A 20,955-nucleotide genomic window follows, 5' to 3' on the forward strand; every position below is an offset into this window, starting at 1 on the left:
GTCTTACAACACCAGGTTAAAGTCCAACAGGTTTGTTTCGATGTCACTAGCTTTCGGAGCGCTGCTCCTTCCTCAGGTGAATGAAGAGGTCTGTTCCAGAAACACATATATAGACAAATTCAAAGATGCCAAACAATGCTAGGAATGCGAGCATTAGCAGGTGATTAAATCTTTACAGATCCAGAGATGGAGTAACCCCAGGTTAAAGAGGTGTGAATTGTATCAAGCCAGGACAGTTGGTAGGATTTCGCAGGCCAGATGGTGGGGGATGAATGTAATGTGACATGAATCCCAGGTCCCGGTTGAGGCCGCACTCATGTGTGCGGAACTTGGCTATAAGTTTCTGCTCTGCTCGGACAACGCAGAATCGCCGAGCAGAAACTTATAGCCAAGTTCCGCACACATGAGTGCGGCCTCAACCGGGACCTGGGATTCATGTCACATTACATTCATCCCCCACCATCTGGCCTGCGAAATCCTACCAACTGTCCTGGCTTGATACAATTCACACCTCTTTAACCTGGGGTTACCCCATCTCTGGATCTGTAAAGATTTAATCACCTGCTAATGCTCGCATTCCTAGCATTGTTTGGCATCTTTGAATTTGTCTATATATGTGTTTCTGGAACAGACCTCTTCATTCACCTGAGGAAGGAGCAGCGCTCCGAAAGCTAGTGACATCGAAACAAACCTGTTGGACTTTAACCTGGTGTTGTAAGACTTCGTACTGTTCTTTTCATGAAGCATTCTGAAGGCTTCAATTGTCTTCTGATCACACATGTTTAATCATTTCTTATTTCTGTTTACTTGAGTGTTTTGTTGACCTGACAACATGCTCCAAATTGCTCTACGGTTCATTTCCACATTTTTGATCTTTGCAGGCTGTCATTGCAAGAACAACGCTGGAATGTGGATTCTTTGATTTATTTCTGGTTTTGTGAACCTAATCGTGAGGTGCTTGTATCAACAGAGAAACATTTTTCAAAGACTTTACGATTGTAAATTTTGTGCTCATCAAGTTGTGGAATTTTAGCGCTGGGGAATGGATCGTCCTGAGAGAAGAGAGAGTTGAGAGGAGCTTTAACAGAGGTGTTCAAAATCATGAGGCGAATGGACAGAGTTGATGGGAAGAAATTGTTGCACTGATGGAAGAGTTGAGAACCAGAGAACACCGACTTAAAATGATTAACAAACGATCTGGAGGTCATGTGAGGAAAAAGTTTTTATGCAGTGAACAGGGCAGCATGGTGGCACAGTGGGTTAGCCCTGCTGCCTCACGGCGCCGAGGTCCCAGGTTCGATCCCGGCTCTGGGTCATTGTCCGAGTGGAGTTTGCACATTCTCCCTGTGTTTGCATGGGTTTCGCCCCCACAACCCAAAAGATGTGCAGGGTAGGTGAATTGGCCACGCTAAATTGCCCCTTAATTGGAAAAAATGAATTGGATACTCTAAATTTATTTTTAAAATAAATAAAATAAAAAATAAAAATGTTATGCAGCGAATGGCTAGGATCCAAAATGCATTGCCCGAGAGTGAAGGCAAGTTCAATCCTGGCTTTTAACAAGGAATTGAACAATTGTGAAAAGACAGGAGAACGGGACAAGCTGAGAGCCTGCATGAATATAATGGACCATATTGCCTTCTTCTGTGTTGTAACCTTTCTATGATTCTACTAGATAGATGTAGACTAAAGCGCTCTCTGTTCAATCCCAAAAAAGTGCCTTCTAGGTTCCTGGAATGAGAGAGGTTAAATTAATTTAATCTAGCCTCTTTATAGGCAGCAGATGATCCTCTCCTCTTTCTGTATTATATTTCAACCTTGGTTTGAGGGATGAAAAACTATTGCTGGAATCATTCAATGCCAAGTGGAACATCATGGACCGGTTCCTGCGGCTAAGCGCTGATGCCAACGGAGGATCTATGGAATTCCACGATGGAAAAATCAGCGCCACACACGCACCAATTCCGATACCGGTGAGGGGCTAGCACTGGCGCATCATGAAACACCCGCGGGACATGAGAAAAGCGGTGGGAGAATTGCCGAGTTCGTGCTGGGCACGTGCAGGGCCGACTGGCTGCAGTCATGTTACACCCCCCCCCCCCCACACGCACCAATCATGCCCAAAAAGTTGGTGCCGTTTGTGCTGGACCGCGTACTTGTCCACCCCGACCCCACAGCCCACCACCCGGCCACCCCCCACTACTCCCCCCAGCCCTGGCAGAAGCCCCCCGGCCAGCGGCACGACTGTCGGCGACGTATGGCTGTGTTGGAATGTGGATTCTTTGATTTATTTCTGGTTTTGTGAAACTAACTTTGATGTGTACGTACGCCCGTTCTCTCCGCGGGCACTACTCCAGGGTCACGACTGTTGAGACTGTTGGGAACTCGGCCCATCGAAGGCGGAGCATCGCGGGTGGGCCCGATAATGAGATGCGAATGTGGTCACACCACGCTTCGCAATGATGCCGATTTGGAGGGGGTGGAGTATCGCGATTCGGCACCAAACCGGTACCTGCCGCGATTTTGCCGTTGGGAGCTATTCTCCGTCCGATCGCCGTTCCCGATTTCTGAGTCGGCCAATGGAGAATCCCGCTCCTTGAATTTCAAATGGCGCCGTGGTATTAAAAGTTTGAAACACTTTCGTATGTGAATAGTTAATCTTTTAATAAGCTTCTGTAAATGGTACTTCACTCACAAAGGAGATATATCTACTGAGGGAAGGAGGATTTGTTTAGTGGAACTTATTTCTGTATTAATATTAATGCCAGGATGAAACAAAAGTAAAATTTAGCCTTGACTGTCAGTTTTCTTATTCGCCACCTACAATGAAATTAGTACTGAGCTCCTATGTCTTTGAATTATAGAACATGGATATACTTTCTGATGGCCTGTTACACCCGATGAATAATATACTGAGACTGGTCCCTAAATAGTTCAAAACCCATCTATATTGTCAGCTCAGTACGAGAGGCAAATGTCAGCCAGTGTGACTTAACTTTACCAACTTTCTGAGCCACACATGTTCTGTGGTTTTTGTTTTAATCATACTTAACAAAGTCATGGATGTATGAAGATTTCATTTTTTTAAATTTGCTCTACAAATTAATACTTGCTGAACCAGAAAGTTAGTTACTAACTTAGACTTCAGCAGATGTTATGATTACGGAATGTGACACAAAATGAAATATAGTGGTACAGCTCTTGATTAAAGGGGGAATTTCATCATTATTTAACTCTCACATTGCTCAGCTCAGTAGTTAACCTTTTGCTCAGATGATGGCACCAGATTTCACCAATAAAGTAAAAAATATATATAAGTTCAATGGAAATGTACAACACAAAATTTGTTGAATGTAATACTAATTCTGTAATTTTGAAAGAAGAATTGATGCTATATTTAGCTCTTCCTTTGTGGCAAGTTAAAACAAAATTATATTTACTTTGGAAATCAAATAAAGATCCTTACGATATTGTTTAATAAATAACGAGTGAAAAATAACAAAATAATAATAATCGCTTATTGTCACAAGTAGGCTTCAATGAAGTTACTGTGAAAAGCTCCTAGTCGCCACATTCCGGCGCCTGTTCGGGGAGGCTGTTACGGGAATTGAACCCGCACTGCTACCTTGTTCTGCATTATAAGCCAGCTGTTTGGCCCACTGTGCTAAACCAGCCCCTTAACCATGGCCAAGTAGGTGAGAAACCTGTGGTTATAATCATGTCATTGAATTACAAATCACATGCAATGCTGCACAATACTATTTTTAATCTTCGGTTTTGTTAAAATTGACAATGATAATGGAATGTCATACATCACTCCGAAGGTGATAGAATGTTAGAGCGTTTTCCAATAGGTAACGATAAAAACCAAGTGAAGGTATTTATGGGGAATGGGAGAAAGTTAAGGCACACTTGAAGGGTTTTCTAATAGACTTTTGAAGATTGGGAGCAGGGTATCAAGGCAAGGTGATTTAGGGAGGGAATTCTGGAAAGCATGAGCCTGATGACTGAAAGATCAGTCCCTGATGCTGAAAGTGGAAGGGCTGGTGGCAAACTAAACACGGAAGAACAGTGACTGCAGACTGGAGATGGAGCAAGGATCCTGATGCATTTAAATCTCAACATCAAGTTGTTGATGTAAGAAAACAATGGAGTTAGATGAGGAATATGTTAATTGTATTTAAATTGTGTTTAATTAAATACATGTAGAGGGCATTTCACATGAGCAGATTTAAAAAGAAACACCGTGAAACTGGGATGTGGTTATTGCAATGTTTCACTCTGTAAATGTTAGACTGAGTAATGATTGATACAGTTCCATAGAATCCATAGAACCCCACGGTGCAGAAGGAGGCCATTTTGCCCATCACATCTGCACCTACCCTCTGAAAGAGCACCCTATCTAGGCACTCACCACTGCCCTATCCCCATAACCTCACCTAACCTTTTGACACGAAGGGGAAATTTAGCATGGCCAATCCACCTAACCTGCACATCTTTGGACTGTGGGAGGAAACCGGAGCACCTGGAGGAAACCCACGCAGACACAGGGAGAAAATGCAAACTCCACACGTCACCCGAGGCCGGAATTGAACCCGGGTCCCTGGTGCTATGAGGAAGCAGTGCTAACCACCATGCCACCTCAAATTTAGAACCCATTGCCATGCCATTGCTTATCCGCAATGCTGTGACTTGGGTGTATTCTTCATCAACTGTTTTTTAAAATATAAACAATAGGGCCAATAGTAACGTAGGACCTTGCATTGAAAACACCATAAGTTGTGAATTAGCTGGAGTTCTAAAAGGTGGAGGTAGTAAACATCACAGAAATCAATCCTTGATGTGATGAAGGTATGGATGACAAGTTTAACAGCATGGAACTAGGGTTATAAGAAGGCAATTCTGCCATGAATAAGAAAAAAGCAGTTTAATGATTGACTGGATATGGTGTTAGATGTTTATCTGCAGGTCAACATGAATTGGAATCAAAGGCATTGCTACAAACATGGTGAGGAGCTGTACTTGACTGATGCCCTCTCCAGAGCCTTCTTACCCACCACATCAGGCAGTGAGGGAGACATTATGGCAATAGAGGCACTGTCCTGTCACCAAATTCAGGAACTCAAACAGGCTTTACAGGTGGATATCACATGCACGCAACTGCACAAAGGGGCTGGACTGAATCTTTAATGAAGCTCTTCCACGAGCTCTGCATATTCTTCGCCATCAGAGATGAGCCAACCATACAGGATGGACAACCATACATCCCTACTGCTCCCCAGAGGTACTACATCAAGGGCACGCTGGGTTGGAAGCAACCAGATAGAGGGCCAAGGAATGATTGTACTGGCCCTCCATGTACGCAGACATGGAAAGGGAAATCTCTAAATACGCACCATGCAATGCACTCAAGCCTCACGAGGAAAAGGAACCGTTGCATTTACACAAGGTTCTGGACCTCCCATGGTCATTCACAGCTGCTGATGTCTTCAAGTGGAAAGGTAAAGAACATTCAGTCTTGGTTGACTTGTATTCCAGGTGGTTTGAAAGCCACTACCTACCAAACATGACATCATCAAAATAAATCATCAAGCTTAAAAGACACTTGGTTACATGTGGCATCCCACAGAGACTCATGCCAAACAACTTGCGGGGGGGAGGGGGGTGGATGGGAAGCGGGATAAGGCTATTGAGTTTGATGATCAACCATGATCATACCGAATGCTGGAGCAAGCTAGAATGGCCTCTTCCTGCTCCTATTCTCTGTGTTTCTAACTCTCGCGAATTTGTCTCCGCTGAATTTCGCAACCTTGCACACACATGGGTCTTTGAGCATGTCATGAACAGCACCCTATAGCCACAGTCAAATACTTTGCTGAAATGGGCAGTTTGCTCAGCCAAGCATCTTCTCGACAAATGGGGCCAAGGTTACCGATTATTATGCTGCATTCCTCAGCCTGCAAAATCCACCATGACGGGCCTACACTCGGCAGCACTGTGTCTATTTTCCAGGCACACCAGGACCACAATCCCCATTGCTAAGATTCTGCTGCAGCCGAAATTTGAAACTAACGTAAATGATGTCCTCTTGCTGTGCATACGGAAAAGCAAAATGCACTATGATCGTGATGCCAGGTCAAACAGTCAGGATTCAGACCACACGTGGCCATGACCAATTGCTGGCAGTACAGAGTAATGTTCCGCAACTGATCAGTTACGTGGTAGCCTCAGACAGTGCCCACTATGTGATATGCCATCAATGAACTCACGCCGAGTGGTGAACGTAACTGAGGCTTTGATAAACTAAACAGAAAGCCTCCTGGCCTCGGATCCCGAACTGAGGCAGCGGCGGAGACTAGCCACCTTTATACCGAGCCCGAGGGGAGGCGGAGCCAGCAGGCAGTGGTTTACCACATTACATATAATACAGTGGCAGTTTACCACAATACACCTATTATATACTACAGTGGTTCGGAGCCAGCTGGGACAAGCCCAGGCATGTAACAATGAGCAGGTGCATGGGGTGTCCGAGTTGCCCGAGGGGAGGCGGAGCCAGCAGTACAATACAGTGGTTTACCACACTATGTACACAAGCACTAGCACAAGTGTAGAACCAAAACCAACAGATAACACAGCAATTCAGTCATCCGGCCTTTGGCACTAGCTCCCTGCACCCGTGGACACGCAGACGCCTACAGAGGCCAATGCAGTGAATACTGCACCTGAAGAACACACAGATGAAGCGTCCATGAGGACACTGGCCACAGAAAGACTACAACACCACCAACCAGTATAATCACACATTCAGGGTGCCTGAGGAGGCTGAACACAAGTTTCCAGGAATTCATTGCCACTTAGTCTAGAGCTGTTACTTTCCAACAGAAGTGGGGGAGGGGGAAGAAGGAGATGCAATGGGCTGTGCACTTGTTCTGACACCTTAATCCATGTCTCAATATATATATGTAAATAGTTATTCATTGCCAATTTGTTTCATTGTATGTCATACAATGGCCTGTATATAGTTCCTATGTGGGAACGTGACAATGCGTTAGCAAAAGAGATCATGTAACGGGAGAGTAGGAGTTATTCACGGGGGTACGGGCAAAGCACAAGTATTGGATATGCTGTTGAGCTCAGGAATAAACTAACTTTGTTGGAAGTCCTTGTTGTTGGTGATTTAGGGAACCCACAATTTCTACAGGGTGTGATCTGGAATGGGGGCGGGGGGCTGTTAGGTCGGGGTATGGTCCGAGCATCAGGGTGCAGTCAGGGATCGAGAGGGGAGTAGGAGTGTTCAGTGTGAGTGATTGGTGGGCAATTTCTGTAGCAACTCAGACACCCCATGCACCTGCTCTTCCAATCACCGTCTAACCCACTTGTGAGAGTCTGTAGGTTGCGCATTGGACTCTGTAACCTGAGAACTCATGTTTAATGTGGAAGCAAGTCATCCTCGATACCAAGGGAGTGTCTTAAGAAGAGAAGATTTCTGTAGTTACCTAGATATTAGACTAGGTTTCAAAATGCCTAACATTTCCTGGATATTTATTCAGGTAAGTGAGTTGGAACTGTGCAAAGTATCAACTCTATTTCCTCATCCCCATTCTCCTGCCTTCTCCCCATAACCCCTGATCTCCTATTGATCAAAAACCTATCTATCTCTGTTTTAAAGACACTCCGTGATTTGGCCTCCACAGCCTCCTGCAGCAAAGAGTTCCACAGATTCACCACCCTCTGGCTGAAGAAATTTACCCTGACTTACCCCCCACCCCCTCCATTTGTCTGAACCACTAATCTTTCAAGTACACATATGGCTACAAGTTTTTGTGAATAAATTTGTACTCTATTTAATTTCTGTTTAATATTTTAGAGTTCTTTTGGACCTCTGCTGCCACGGCCTTTCTCGGTTGATATGTGGTCAGATGACCATGACTCTGTCATTGTTCCTCTTCAGTTATCGGCAGTTAGAATAAATGGTGCTGCATATTTTTTAAAATTATTTTCATTCTCTAAACTTGGGTTACTTACAGCTGGTGGACTTGCCATTTTGATTCATTCTGCTTGTTTTTTATGATAAACCTAATCTCCGCCGAACCTGATTGTGTGCTGTTCCATGGCAGATTTTATGATCAGTGATATGCAAGTGAGATTGAACGAAAGGCAAGAAAATTAAAAAATTCTCTAAATTAGTGCAATTTTGGACACATTTGTCAATTGTCTCTGGAGCCCAACTCTATAATATCTGTTGCTTGCTGACATGGCCAAAATGGTGATGTTGCAGCTAAGAATTTCAGAGGTTTAGGTTTAGGCCAATTCATTGCCCCTTCTTGAAGTGTAATCATTGATCTTATGTAGACAATTTTCACAGAGCAAACCTAAATGAGATGAATGATCAGATCACCCTTTTTGGATGATATTAGTTGACTTAAAAAGTTGTGCATTATCTCACTGCTCTACTTTGAATAGTACCATAAGCATCTTTTGAACGAATAAAAAAAGAATGGCTTCTTGCCTGAATCAGGTTGCCCATCTCAGTAGCTTATCTAAGCTTGCAGGAAGAAAGTGAAAATATGCAATCCCTGGGCCACCACTTCCCCATTTATGTTGAGCAGTGACAGTGAAAATTGCACCTCCCTCCCCTTCCCCAGCATCTTAATCACTCAACTCTGACAATGCATCATGCTCTCTGCACTGCCAAGGTCAGCTTCAATTATACACCACCTCCTGCCTCAAGAACATGTATAGTGTCAAATGAACCAAACTGACACTGAGGGGACACTTATATCTGGTTGGTCTCACTGGGAATATCAGGAATAGTCAAATTTCTATTTGCTTTAAAATAGGAAGGCGGGATGTTAGAAACTGAGCAGGATCCATTTAAACTAACTACAATATCAGAATAAGATGATAAGGAGCATTGACGGGTTATGAGTGAAATATCAGGAGAACATTCTGCAGACTCCAGATATTTACTCCCATTTGTAAAGTTTTCAGTCATAAGGAAAATATTTTAAAATGTATTAAACACTGAGGCACCTTTATAATTAAATGTCACTGTGACTTGTTTTATTTTCCATTTTCTGCACAATCATAATTTTTCAAAAGGTTTTATCATTTAGATTACTGATAAAAAGATGATTTAATCTGATCACGGAAAGACAAATGAAAGGAGGACAGTTTGATGTCTGACCTCACCGATACATAGTGATTGTTATTCAATCAGGACCCTTGAAATGATTATTCTCTGCAAAGACTAAAGTTCAGATTAATAACTGTGATTGCTTCTTAAATTACTTCTGTTTCTTCAGGGCTTTGTAAATAAGCTTGATGAATTGATTCGTTGGTTGTTTGAGGCCATGGAAACAACTGAAAACTGGACTCCCCCGAAAGCTGATACCAGCAGCCTGAAGCTGTACCTGGAAACCCATTTGGTAAGGCATAAGCTCCTGAAGTCTCATATTGACAGAACTTAGCTGAGTAAGCCTCGGGTTGACTGTCTGTGTGGAGTTTGCACTTCCTCCCCGTGTCTGCGTGGGTTTCCTCCGGGTGCTCCGGTTTCCTCCACAGTCCAAAGATGTGCAGGATAGGTGGATTGGCCATGCTAAATTGCCCTGAGTGTCCAAAAGGCTAGGTGGGGTTACTGGGTTACAGGGACAGGGATGAGGTGTAGGCTGAAGTAGGGTGCTCTTTCCAAGGGCCAATGGAGACTCGATGGGCTGAATGGCCTCCTTCAGCACTGTAAATTCTATGATTGTATGATATATTCGTGATTCAACTATATAGCATTATAATATTTTACCCCCCTTTTATATAAAGATATATTTTAAACTTTTAGACCTGATTCTGACTGTTGTATAAAAATATCAATAGTGAAGAAGCACTTTCTTCATGAAAGGGCCAAAGATAGACATGGAGGAGGAAGAACCTTGCATTATTTTAATCATAATAATATTACACATTCCACAAAATGCAAGGATGTATTTTGATTAATTTAAATTATAATGCAATATGTTCATTATGTGAGGGATCCTTGTTAGAATTTATCCAGTGAGTATAAAATCCTGATGTGGGCTGACATCATCCAGGTGGGCTTTAGGTGACCTCAGCAACACTGGTTTAGGAGAGTTAATTCCTGATTGTCATCCTGTGTAAATCTCAGGCATTAATCTGATCTATTGGAAATAATTATTCAACCGTATTTTATCATTAGAGGACAAAGTAGAGCAAACCTTTTTTTAAAAATAAATTTAGAGCACCCAATTCATTTTTTCCAATTAAGGGGCAATTTAGCGTGTCCAATCCATCTACCCTGCACATCTTTGGGTTGTGGGGGCGAAACCCACGCAACACGGGGAGAATGAGCAAACTCCACTCAGACAGTGACCCAGAGCCGGGATCAAACTTGGGACCTTGGTGCCGTGAGGCAACAGTGCTAACCACTGAGCTACCATGCTGCCCTCTTTTGAAAGAATAAAATTAAATTGTGCTAAAGTTCTTCATCATAAGGTAAATCCCCTTTTTTGTGAAAACAGTTGCTCTTTAATTATTGTTAGGGAACATGCTAAGTATCCAGTCATTTATGTAGACATTATGGGTGGAAATTAACCTTACTTTTTCAAATCTTACCATATTTTTTCAAAGTGTCAGGCTCAGACTGAAAACCAGCGTGCAGCTCTCCAGTTGCACAGACCAGTTTTCTCCCCAGATCTTGAGCCTCTTTAAAAAAACTCGCCAACATTGAGGGCATTTAAAAGTTTATTGGATAAACATATGGATGATAATGGCATAGTGTAGGTTAGATGGCTTTTGTTTTGGTGCAACATCATGGGCCGAAGGGCCTGTACTGCGCTGTATTGTTCTATGTTCTATGTTCTAAAGAAAAATGAGTGGGGGGATTTACGCCGTCACTCTGGTGGGACCTGATAGAAACAGCCCCCCCCCCCCCCCCACGACTGTGCAAATGTTGCCGCCATGCCCCCCACCAGTGGCCGCTCCCCCAGTGCCTGTAAGTTTAGTTTCCCCCAAGCTACCCATTCTCCACCCCCCCCCCCCACATACATAAATAGAACCCCCCCTTGGGCTTCTATGAGGGCCCTCCCCTGACACTGCTCCGGCGCAGGTTGGCACTGCCTCCCACTCCCTCCAGATGCTGTACATACCTTTGTGTCCTGAGAGGTATCGTCTCCTCTGTTTCTCATTTTTAAAATTCTGCTGTAACCTCGCCACATAATGTTACGTTGATGAGGTATAAATATTTTGTGAGGGGGGAAAATCATGTGGCAGGGAGGCCCGTTAACAATATCAAAATCTACTGAATGAAATTCCTGCTCTTTATGTCGTTTGCTCTGTCCGCATTTGCAGGCTAAAAATTGCCCCCTATTCATGGAAGTTTCCGAAATGACCTGTGAAAATGTGCTGTTGTTGTTGATGAAATGTTTACTTCACAAGTGTGCTCTCCTCTGTCGAAAATACTACATTGCGGCATTATATTTTGTGAAATCACTATTATTAAGTCAGTGTGCAAGCCATTTATTTTTTATTTCACGCTGCACTTCCTCAGGATTATCTGACTAAATCATAAGCCAAGTTATAATTAATTGCTTTGGTGCTTCTTAAATTAATTATTGCAAGCATAATGTTTATAAATCTATTTAATTACAACATGAATTAAAAACCTGAAATCATACATTCAGCACTTGGTGAAATTCAGATCCAGAGATACATCCCATAACTTCCCGGTTCCCCAGCGTTACATTTATGGGGTACCCCAGTGATGCGCTGGGGAGTCCCTCCAGGACGTTCCCATGTAAGAGTTCATCTGGAATTGCCCAGAAGTGCAAACTTCCTCGCAGCAATTACGCTGGGCTGGGAACCATCCAACAGAAACAATTCAAATTGGTAACTGAGGATGGTTCCCACCCCCCCCGGCCAAGCCCGGCAACTCCCTCCCGACCCAACCACCCCCACCCCAGACTGACTCCTCTGCTCCCAGACTGATTTCCCCCCCTCTTCCGGACTGACCCTCCCCCCTCCTGATCTCCTACCTCTGGTCCGCCCCCTTCATACTGACCCTTAACTGCTGGACTGAGCCCCCTCTCCTACCCGATCTCTCCCCACCCCCACCTCAGTCTGACTTGACCCAGGTCCCCCCCCACCCCTCTCCGGTCAACCTGACCCTCCTGACCCCCTCACCGTCTGCCCGTCTATCCACCCCATCCCTTCCACCAGATTAACCCGACACCTTAAGGCCATAAGACATAGGAGCAGAAATAGGTCACCCGGCCCATCGAGTCAGCTCCGCCATTCAATCATGGCTGTTATTTTTCTCATCCCCATTTTCCTGCCTTCTCCCCATAACCCCTGATCTCCTATTGATCAAAAACCTATCTATCTCTGTTTTAAAGACACTCAGTGATTTGGCCTCCACAGCCTCCTGCAGCAACGAGTTCCACAGATTCACCACCTTCTGGCTGAAGAAATTTACCCCTGACTTACCCCCCACCCCCTCCATTTGTCCGAACCACTAATCTTTCAAGTACACATATGGCTACAAGTTTTTGTGAAACATTTGTAACCTATTTAATTTCTGTTTAATATTTTAGAGTTCTTTTGGACCTCTGCTGCCACGGCCTTTCTCGGTTGATATGTGGTCAGATGACCATGACTCTGTCATTGTTCCTCTTCAGTTATTGGCAGTTAGATATTCAAAGCTTGTCTGCTGCATGCAAGACTGTGATCAGAAACCTTTTCGTGAGGATTAGCTGACATGACTTTCAGTTGTCACGGCTCGATTTAAAGAGTCACGCCCTGCACATCTTCAGCGGCTGAACTACCTGACAGAATGTCAATATGTTCTTCTTGGGCATTAATGAGCATCATTATGTGACTTCAGTTGATTTTTTTTTATTGTGCCTGACACAGAGTTGGAGGAGAATGCTTGATATCATCCTGCCCGTCCCTTAAACTCTTCCGTGAGTCAACACAGGAGAGGTGAATGCAAAAAGGGAGCAGAGATTAAGGATAATTGGGTTCTGCATTAAACACCTAACCCCACCCATCCAATTTTGGTAGCATTATGCTGCTGGAACAGCCGTATTTCAGGGTCAAACTGAGGTTTGGGCTCCATCAAGGTTTGGTGAGCAGTGCACCTCCCACTTTGATACTGGGTCTATGCGATCTCACATTTGAAAATAAGGTTGACATTGAATTAGAAAACGTGCAAAAATCGGGGTATGGTAACCAGTCACAGTGTAGTCAGGGGTGGAGAGCACAGTAAATCATTCAGGAGATTTGTTTCTGATCGCTGTCCAGAGTCCTTCTCCATTACACCTTGGAAAGCATGCTGGATGAGGACAGGATCAGACTTGTCTGTGATACCTGCTACAATCAAATAGCCAGCAAAGAAATGGAAGGTGGTTACAGGAAGAAGACACTGGAAGAATCGCAGATTCAAAACTCTACCTTTTGTGACAGGATAGAACAACTGAAAATAAATCTGTGAAACCGTCTTCTGGGAAAAAAAGTTATTCATTTCAAATATAACCATCTTCTCCCAATTGATGTGGCATGATTTGCTTTTTTTTTTGCAGAGTTTTAAACTCAATGTAGACAGTCACTGTGCACTTAAAGATGCTGTGGTGGAAGAGGGACAGCAGCTTATGGAGCTCATTGAATGGCACAAATCAGGTGAGTCCCGAAAGCGAGTAAAGATGTCAGAACAGATTGCCACAATTTCCTTTATTTATTTTCGAAAGTCACATTTAATTTGTTGGTGACACATATAAGCAAGTTTGCATGAGACATTTGTACGTCGCTGATTATCTGAGATTTCACACATGGCATCAAGTCTCTCTGGTGGTGTAGAAGATTGGACATTCAGGCCTCGACCAAGTTTGCGTTTGGCCTGATTTTGAAATAGGCTGATGCTCAGAGGGACTTGGGTGTGCTTGTATAAGTGTTACGATCCCAGTGGATAATACTGAACACGTCGGATTTGTTTTGTTATGCTCCTGACGTAGCATAAGCTGCTTCCTTGATGTGCACTCTGACAAAGGAAGGTTCAGACTTGGAGATAGCTTTAACACATTTATTACTGTTAACGATTCTCCTACTTGGATTCGACTCTCCTGTTAATCCTTCTATAGCTACTTAGACTGACTAACCAGTCTGCTACAATCCATGTGGTGGGAGTGATGTGTTTCAAATCAACCCTGTGTACACACTGAGTGTCTCCACTGGAAAGAGGAAGGTTATGTGTGCTGTGTCCTTATACATGGGTTGGTGTAATGCCCCCCTGTGGTAGTGTCACCTCTGTGTGTATCGTGAATGCCTATTGGTCGTGTCCTATTTTACTGACCTATTGGTTGAATGTCTGTGTGTCATGTCTCTGGTGCTCCCTCTAGTGTCTATCTAGTCTATGTGTATTTACATTAACCCCTTGTGTACTTATAGTGATGCATATCACCACAGGATCCCTGATTGAAACCTGGCTTGATAGATACTAACCTTTTGTTTCGAAACTGTGGAGGAAAGTGACTAAAATTTACAGGAGCTTCTGTTGAACTTTTAACACAAAGAACAAAAATGTATTAAACAGGAAAAATTAATTATATTACACTGGACAAAGGATTGAAAAGATCTCAATTTAAACCCTTCTAATTCACACCAGCAATATCTTTACAGACACATAAACCAGTGAAGAGTTATCACTAACGTGCCATACAAAGGCACATCTTGGCCCTGGCACAGCTGCACATTGTTTTCTTCTAATAAATTCCAGAGCCTTCCCATGATTCTTTTCACCCAATGTTTTCTTCTCAGAGAGCAGGAAAGCACCTGCACTGAACCCTCTCTTCTGTCTTGTCCCTGTGTCTGTATCTCTGCGAGGCAACAGGAAAGTTTTTTCTACTTTATGTTTTCCTCCCCACAATTAATAAACTTTTAACCTATCTCTCTACCTCTAGGGGTTGTAAAACCTCATTAAAAATATATATACACGGGGCGACACGTGGCACAGTGGTTAGCACTGCTGCTACCACACTGAGGACCCGGGTTTGAATCCTGTCCCTGGGCCACTGTCCATGTGGAGTTTGCACATTCTCCCTATGTCTGCGTGGGTTTCGCCCCCACAATCCAAAGATGTGCAGGTTAGGTGGATTGGCCACACTAAATTGCCCCTTAATTGGAAAAAAAAATAATTGGGTACTCGAAATTTATAAAGAAAGAGAAAGAAAATATATATATACACAAACAAACCCCAAAGACCTGTCATTTCAGTCAGGAGTCCATACAGACTTCCCGGCACCAAGCTAAATGCAACTGGAATCCTTTTTACCGTAGCACACAAATATATATATTCTTTTGAGTACAAGAATAAAGGGCAGCACAGTGACACAGTGGTTAGCTCACAGCACCACATACCCGGATTCAATTCCGACCTTAGGTGACTGTGTGGAGTTTGCATGTTCTCCCCGTATCTGCGTGGGTTTCCTCCAGTTTTCTCCCACAGTCCAAGGTTGTGCAGGTTAGGAGGATTGACCATGATAAATTGCCCCATGCAGACACGGGGAGAACGTGCAGACTCCGCACAGACAGTGACCCAAGCTGGGAATCGAACCTGGGACCCTGGTGCTGTGAAGCCACAGTGCTAACCACTGTGCTGCCCATAAAACATTGTGTGACAATCTCATCGCCACTTTTAAAACATGGAATGCTTACATTGGAGGCTGTCCAGCGAAAGTTCATTAGGTTTATTTAGGGGAGGAGGTGGTCGTGTAGTAATCCAGAAGCTCAGGCTAATGTTCCAGGGACATATGGGTTCAAATCCCATCATGGAAGCTGATGGAATTTAAATTAAGTAAATAAAAATCTAGAATTGAAACTATCATCGATTGCTGTAAAAACCTATCTGGTTCACTACCTTCCTTTTGGGAAGGAAATCTGCCTCCTTACCTCGTCTGTTCTACATTACTCTAGATCCACAGCAATGTGGCAGACTCTTAAATAGGAATGAGAAACAGACGCTGACCTTGCCAGCAATACCCACACCCCATGAAAGAATCATTTTTTAAAAATCAGTTCCTTGGGATGAGATGTTTGTTCTATGATGAGAGGGGAGTGAGTTGAGTTGATATTCTCTGCCGTTAAGAAGAATGAAAGATGGTCTTATTACAGGATTCTGAAGTGGTTTTGACAGCGTAGATACTGGGACGTTGTTTTTCTTGGTCGGGGAATCTAAGTCATGGAGCACAGTCTTAGGCTAAGGAGACTGAGATGAGGGGAAAATTCGTCACTCATAGGATCATAGAACCATTTAATTGTAGAATTTACAGTATAGTAGGAGGCCATGCGGCCCATCGAGTCTCTACCAGCCCTTGGAAAGAGCACCCAACTTAAGCCAACCCCTATCCCTGTAACCCAGTAACCCCACTTAACCTTTTGTTTGTTTTAAAAAAAAAAAAAAATTTTTATTCTCCTCCATTTTCACATTTTCTCCCACATTTACATCCATCAACAATAAACAATAATCAGCAAGATATGTCAGTCCCCATAATAACAACAACGATCCCATCTACCCACCAACCCCCAAACCTTAACCCGCATGTTTACATAAACAAATGACAAAAATAAATCAGGGATTACCCGTAGTCACCCTTAATATTACACAGCTCCCACCCCCCACCCCCCACCCCAGATCTCCAGCTCCTCCCGTCCACTGCCTCTTGTAAAACTCCTCCCCCTACCCTCGGTTCCTTCCCCCCCAACTTTCCACCCCGGCTAGACCACTCGGACCCTGTTCTGCCAGGCTCCGATGGCCGCAGCCCCTCCCCCCACCCCACTCCCGTTCACTGGCCGGCACACACCGGCCAGCGTGGAGGCCCCCACCCGGGTCCCTTTCCCACTTGCCCGGCCCCAGGAAAGCCCAAAGATCCCCTTTTAGCACACAAACCCCGCCTATCCACCTACACCCCAAAGAACTCTCATTTTGAGTGAAAGTCCCATCCCTTCCCTTGACCAAATATATACCACCTTGGCTCCTTTAATCTCTACACCCGCGCGCAGTGATACAAAAAAAGAAGAAAATACAGTCATGAGGTTACATCGGCACATGGCCATTCCTCAATTTGTCAGTTCTGCCACAGTCCTTCTGCTTTTGCAAACTCCTCCGCTGCTTCCGCCGTTCCAAAATAAAAGTCCCTGAGCTTATAAGTCACCCTCAGCTTCGCTGGATATACAATGCCGTACCGCACCTTGCTAATGTACAGTGCCCTCTTCACCCGGTTGAAGGCAGCCCGCCTCCTTGCCAGCTCCACCGTAAAGTCCTGGTATACACGTATACCAGCTCCAGCACACTGCACCACCCGCTTCTGCTTGGCCCAGCTCAGGACCTTCTCCTTCACCCTGTACCTACAGAAGCACAGAGTCACTGCCCTTGGCGGCTCACTCGCCTTTGGTACAGGCCTCCACGACCGATGAGCCCGATCCAGTTCATATCGGGAGGGGTCCTCCCCCTCCCCCAGTAGTTTTGCCAGCATCGCGGCAAAATACTCAGTCGGCTTCGGTCCTTCAACTCCTTCGGGCAGCCCCACAATCCTCAAGTTCTGTCGCCTGGATCTATTTTCCAGGTCTTCCATTTTTCCTCGCAGATCCTTGTTAGTATCCATCACCTTCCGCATCTCTTTCCCCATCGAGGCAAGTTGATCACCGTGCTGCAATAACGTCTCCTTCACTTCCTTCAGCGCCTCCCCTTGCTCTGGCACCTCCACCACTGCGCTCGCCACCTCCGTCCTCACCGGGGAAACCACCTCCTCCACCAGCACACTCAAGACCTCCCTCATCTCCTTCCTCACCGTCTCCATGCATTTCGCAATCTGCGCCAACTGCTTTTCAAATTCCGCAGCCATCACCTTGGTTATTTCTTCAGCTGTAAGCAATGCGGCCTTCCCTGGTGCTCCAGCCTCCATTTTTCCTGGTGACCCCGCGTTGACCTTTCCACTCCCCGACGGACCTCCAGCTGGTTTTTTTTCGGCCGTTTTTTTGCTCACCCTCGACATTTTTCTTTGGGGTTTTTTCCCCTCCTGTGTCTTCTCAGTGCCTCCTCCGTGCCTTCTCCCTTCTTCTGCCGCCTCCGTGGACCCTGGGACCGGGCTTAAAGCCCCGCAATTGCCGTTCCCGAGCGGGGGCTCTCCATTGTGCGGCCGCCTCCCGCCCGCCGTCACCGGAAGTCCCACTTAACCTTTTGGACACTAAGGGGCAACCTATCATGGCCAATCCACCTCACCTGCACATCTTTGGACGGTGGGAGGAAACTGGAGCACCCGGAGGAAATCCACGCAGACACGGGGAGAAAGTGCAAACTCCACACAGACAGTAACCCAAGGCCGGAATTGAACCCGGGTCCCTGAAGCTTTGAGGCAACAGTGCTAACCACTGTGCCACCTTGCCACCCACTCAAAGGGATGCAAGTCTTTGGAATTCTCTACCTGAATGGGTTGTGGATGTTCCACCTTTGAATATATTGAAGGCCGATATAGACAGATTTTTTTGTCTCAGGGAATGGAGAGGTGTGGGAAGCAGGCAGGAAAGTGGAGTTGAAGTTGAAGATTAGCATTGATCGTATTGAATGCTGGAGAAGACTCGATAGGTTGCAAAATCTACTCCAGGTCCTATTTCTTGTGATTGTGTTTCTCCCAATGTTTAAAATATTACAGTGAGCCACCACCTTTATAGGGGTAATGCGTAACAGGGCGAAAGCACCTTCATGACTGGGCCTCGATTTGCAAATATCACAGTGCTGGCAGCATCAAGTTAACACTTTTAACAATGCCCTCCAACAACAGTTTGATGCACTATCAATTACGACGAGACGAGAGTAGCGAGTAATCGAGGCTTTATTAAGCAGAGATGTGTTGCCTCCTACAGCTGCTGCCGAAATTGTTGCTGCTCGGTGAGCACACACATTTATACTCCACCTACTGGGCGGAGCCAGCAGACAGGGATCTACCCCATACCTGTAGTTCAGGAGCCTTACCGTATTACTTATCATATGTGCAATATATACAAACATTGGTGACTACCACATTCACCCCCTGTTAAAAAAGAGTCCAGCGGGGGTAGTGGAAAACTATTTACATGTATGTGAGCATTTTTAAAGTGTACAGTTTGGGAAAAGTTCACAAATTTAGCTGGTTGGGTGCCTTGATCCTCCGTTGTGAGCGCCGCAGTCCCGGTGGCGATGCAGCAGCCTGCTTGGTCGCCGGTGACTCCGGGAGCATGTAGTCCTCATCTTCATCCTCGGGTGGAACCAATGGGAGGACGGACCATCCTGGAGTGGGAGCTGTGGTGAGGTGCGCTGGAGGGAGGATGGGTGGCACCGGGGCAATTGGGGAGGGGGGTGTGGGCAGGGGGGGAACCCAGCTGGTGCCAGATCCCTGAGGGAGACTGTGTCTTGGCGGCCGTCGGGGTACGCCACGTAGGCGTACTGCGGGTTTGCATGGAGTAGCTGTACCCTCTCGACCAATGGGTCTGCCTTGTGGGGCTGCACGTGCTTGCGGAGGAGAACGGGTCCTGGAACTGCCAGCCACTTTGGGAGCGAAACCCCGGAGGTGGACTTCCTCGGGAAGGCAAGGAGACATTCATGGGGGGTTGCATTAGTTGCAGTGCAAAGTAGCGATCGGATGGAGTCGCGGGCGTCAGGGAGGACCTCCTACCAGCGGGAGACTGGGAGATTTTTAGACCGTAGGGCCAGCAGGACGACCTTCCAGACCGTCCCGTTCTCCGTCTCCACCTGCCCGTTTCCCCGGGGGTTGTAGCTGGTCGTCCTGCTCAAGGCAATGCCCTTGCTGAGCAGGAATTGACGCAGCTCATCGCTCATAAAGGAGGATCCCCGGTCGCTGTGGACGTAAGTGGGGAAACCGAACAGACTGAAGATGCTATTGAGGGCTTTGATGACTGGGCAGACGTCATATCGGGGCATGGAATGGCAAAGGGGAATCTGGAGTATTCGTCGAATACGTTAAGGAAGTATGTGTTTCGGTTAGAGGAGGGGAAGGGCCCTTTGAAGTCCATGCTGAGGCGTTCAAAGGGGCGGGAGGCCTTCACCAGGTGCGCCCGGTCTGGCCGGTAGAAGTGCGGTTTGCACTCTGTGCAGACCTGGCCGTCTTTGGTGACCGTCCTGACTTCCACAATGGAGTAGGGTAGGTTGTGGGCCTTTATGAAGTGAAAGAACCGGGTGACCCCTGGGTGACAGAGACCATCGTGTAGAGCCTGGAGTCGGTCCACTTGTGCGCTGGCACATGTATCTCGGGATAGGGCATCGGGGGGCTCGTTGAGCTTACCGGGGCGATACAAAATCTTGTAATTGTAGGTGGAGAGCTCTTTCCTCCACCTCAAGATTTTATCATTTTTGATCTTGTCCCGTTGTGTGTTATTGAACATGAAGGCAACCGACCGTTGGTCAGTGAGGAGAGTGAATCTCCTGCTGGTCAGGTAATGCCTCCAATGCCGCACAACTTCAACGATGGCTTGGGCCCCCTTTTCGACGGAGGAGTGCCGGTGCGGGAAAAGAATGCCCCAGGTCTGCCTGCCTGGTTGAGGGTGGCAGCCAGAGTGACGTCTGATGCATCGCTCTCGACTTGAAAGGTGAGGGTCTCGTCGACCGCGTGCATCGCGGCCTTGGCGATGTCGGCCTTGATACGGTCGAAAGCCTGGTGAGCCTCGGCTGTGAGGGGGTATTGCTAACTTTTGGTTGGCTCTTAAATCGTAATTTGCTCTGTTTGTTTAACCTTTACTCTAGAGTCGCCAGGTATCTTTATGATACCGCCACGAGGTTCAAGTTCAAGTAATGATCAATAACCCAACACACCAATTAGTAAGATTCAAATCAAAACACATTTATTATACACAGTAAATTACTACTCTTGCATAACCTCTACTTTCTAGGCTATTCCTATCACTAAA

General features: G+C 45.7%; 1 protein-coding gene across 6 annotated transcripts in view; it reads left to right on the forward strand.

The window, feature by feature from the left end:
- The window catches only part of akap6 (A kinase (PRKA) anchor protein 6), a 1,059,704-nt gene that overhangs the window by 490,575 nt on the left and 548,174 nt on the right, over positions 1-20,955 (forward strand). For all 6 annotated transcript variants that reach the window (XM_072488434.1, XM_072488451.1, XM_072488470.1 and 3 more), the window contains 2 exons: positions 9,306-9,428; positions 13,587-13,683. In XM_072488434.1, the coding sequence (XP_072344535.1) occupies positions 9,306-9,428; positions 13,587-13,683 (220 nt within the window). The remainder of the gene's footprint in view (positions 1-9,305; positions 9,429-13,586; positions 13,684-20,955) is intronic.

Source organism: Scyliorhinus torazame, chromosome 2 (genome assembly GCF_047496885.1).
Source record: "Scyliorhinus torazame isolate Kashiwa2021f chromosome 2, sScyTor2.1, whole genome shotgun sequence".
NCBI lineage: Eukaryota > Metazoa > Chordata > Chondrichthyes > Carcharhiniformes > Scyliorhinidae > Scyliorhinus > Scyliorhinus torazame.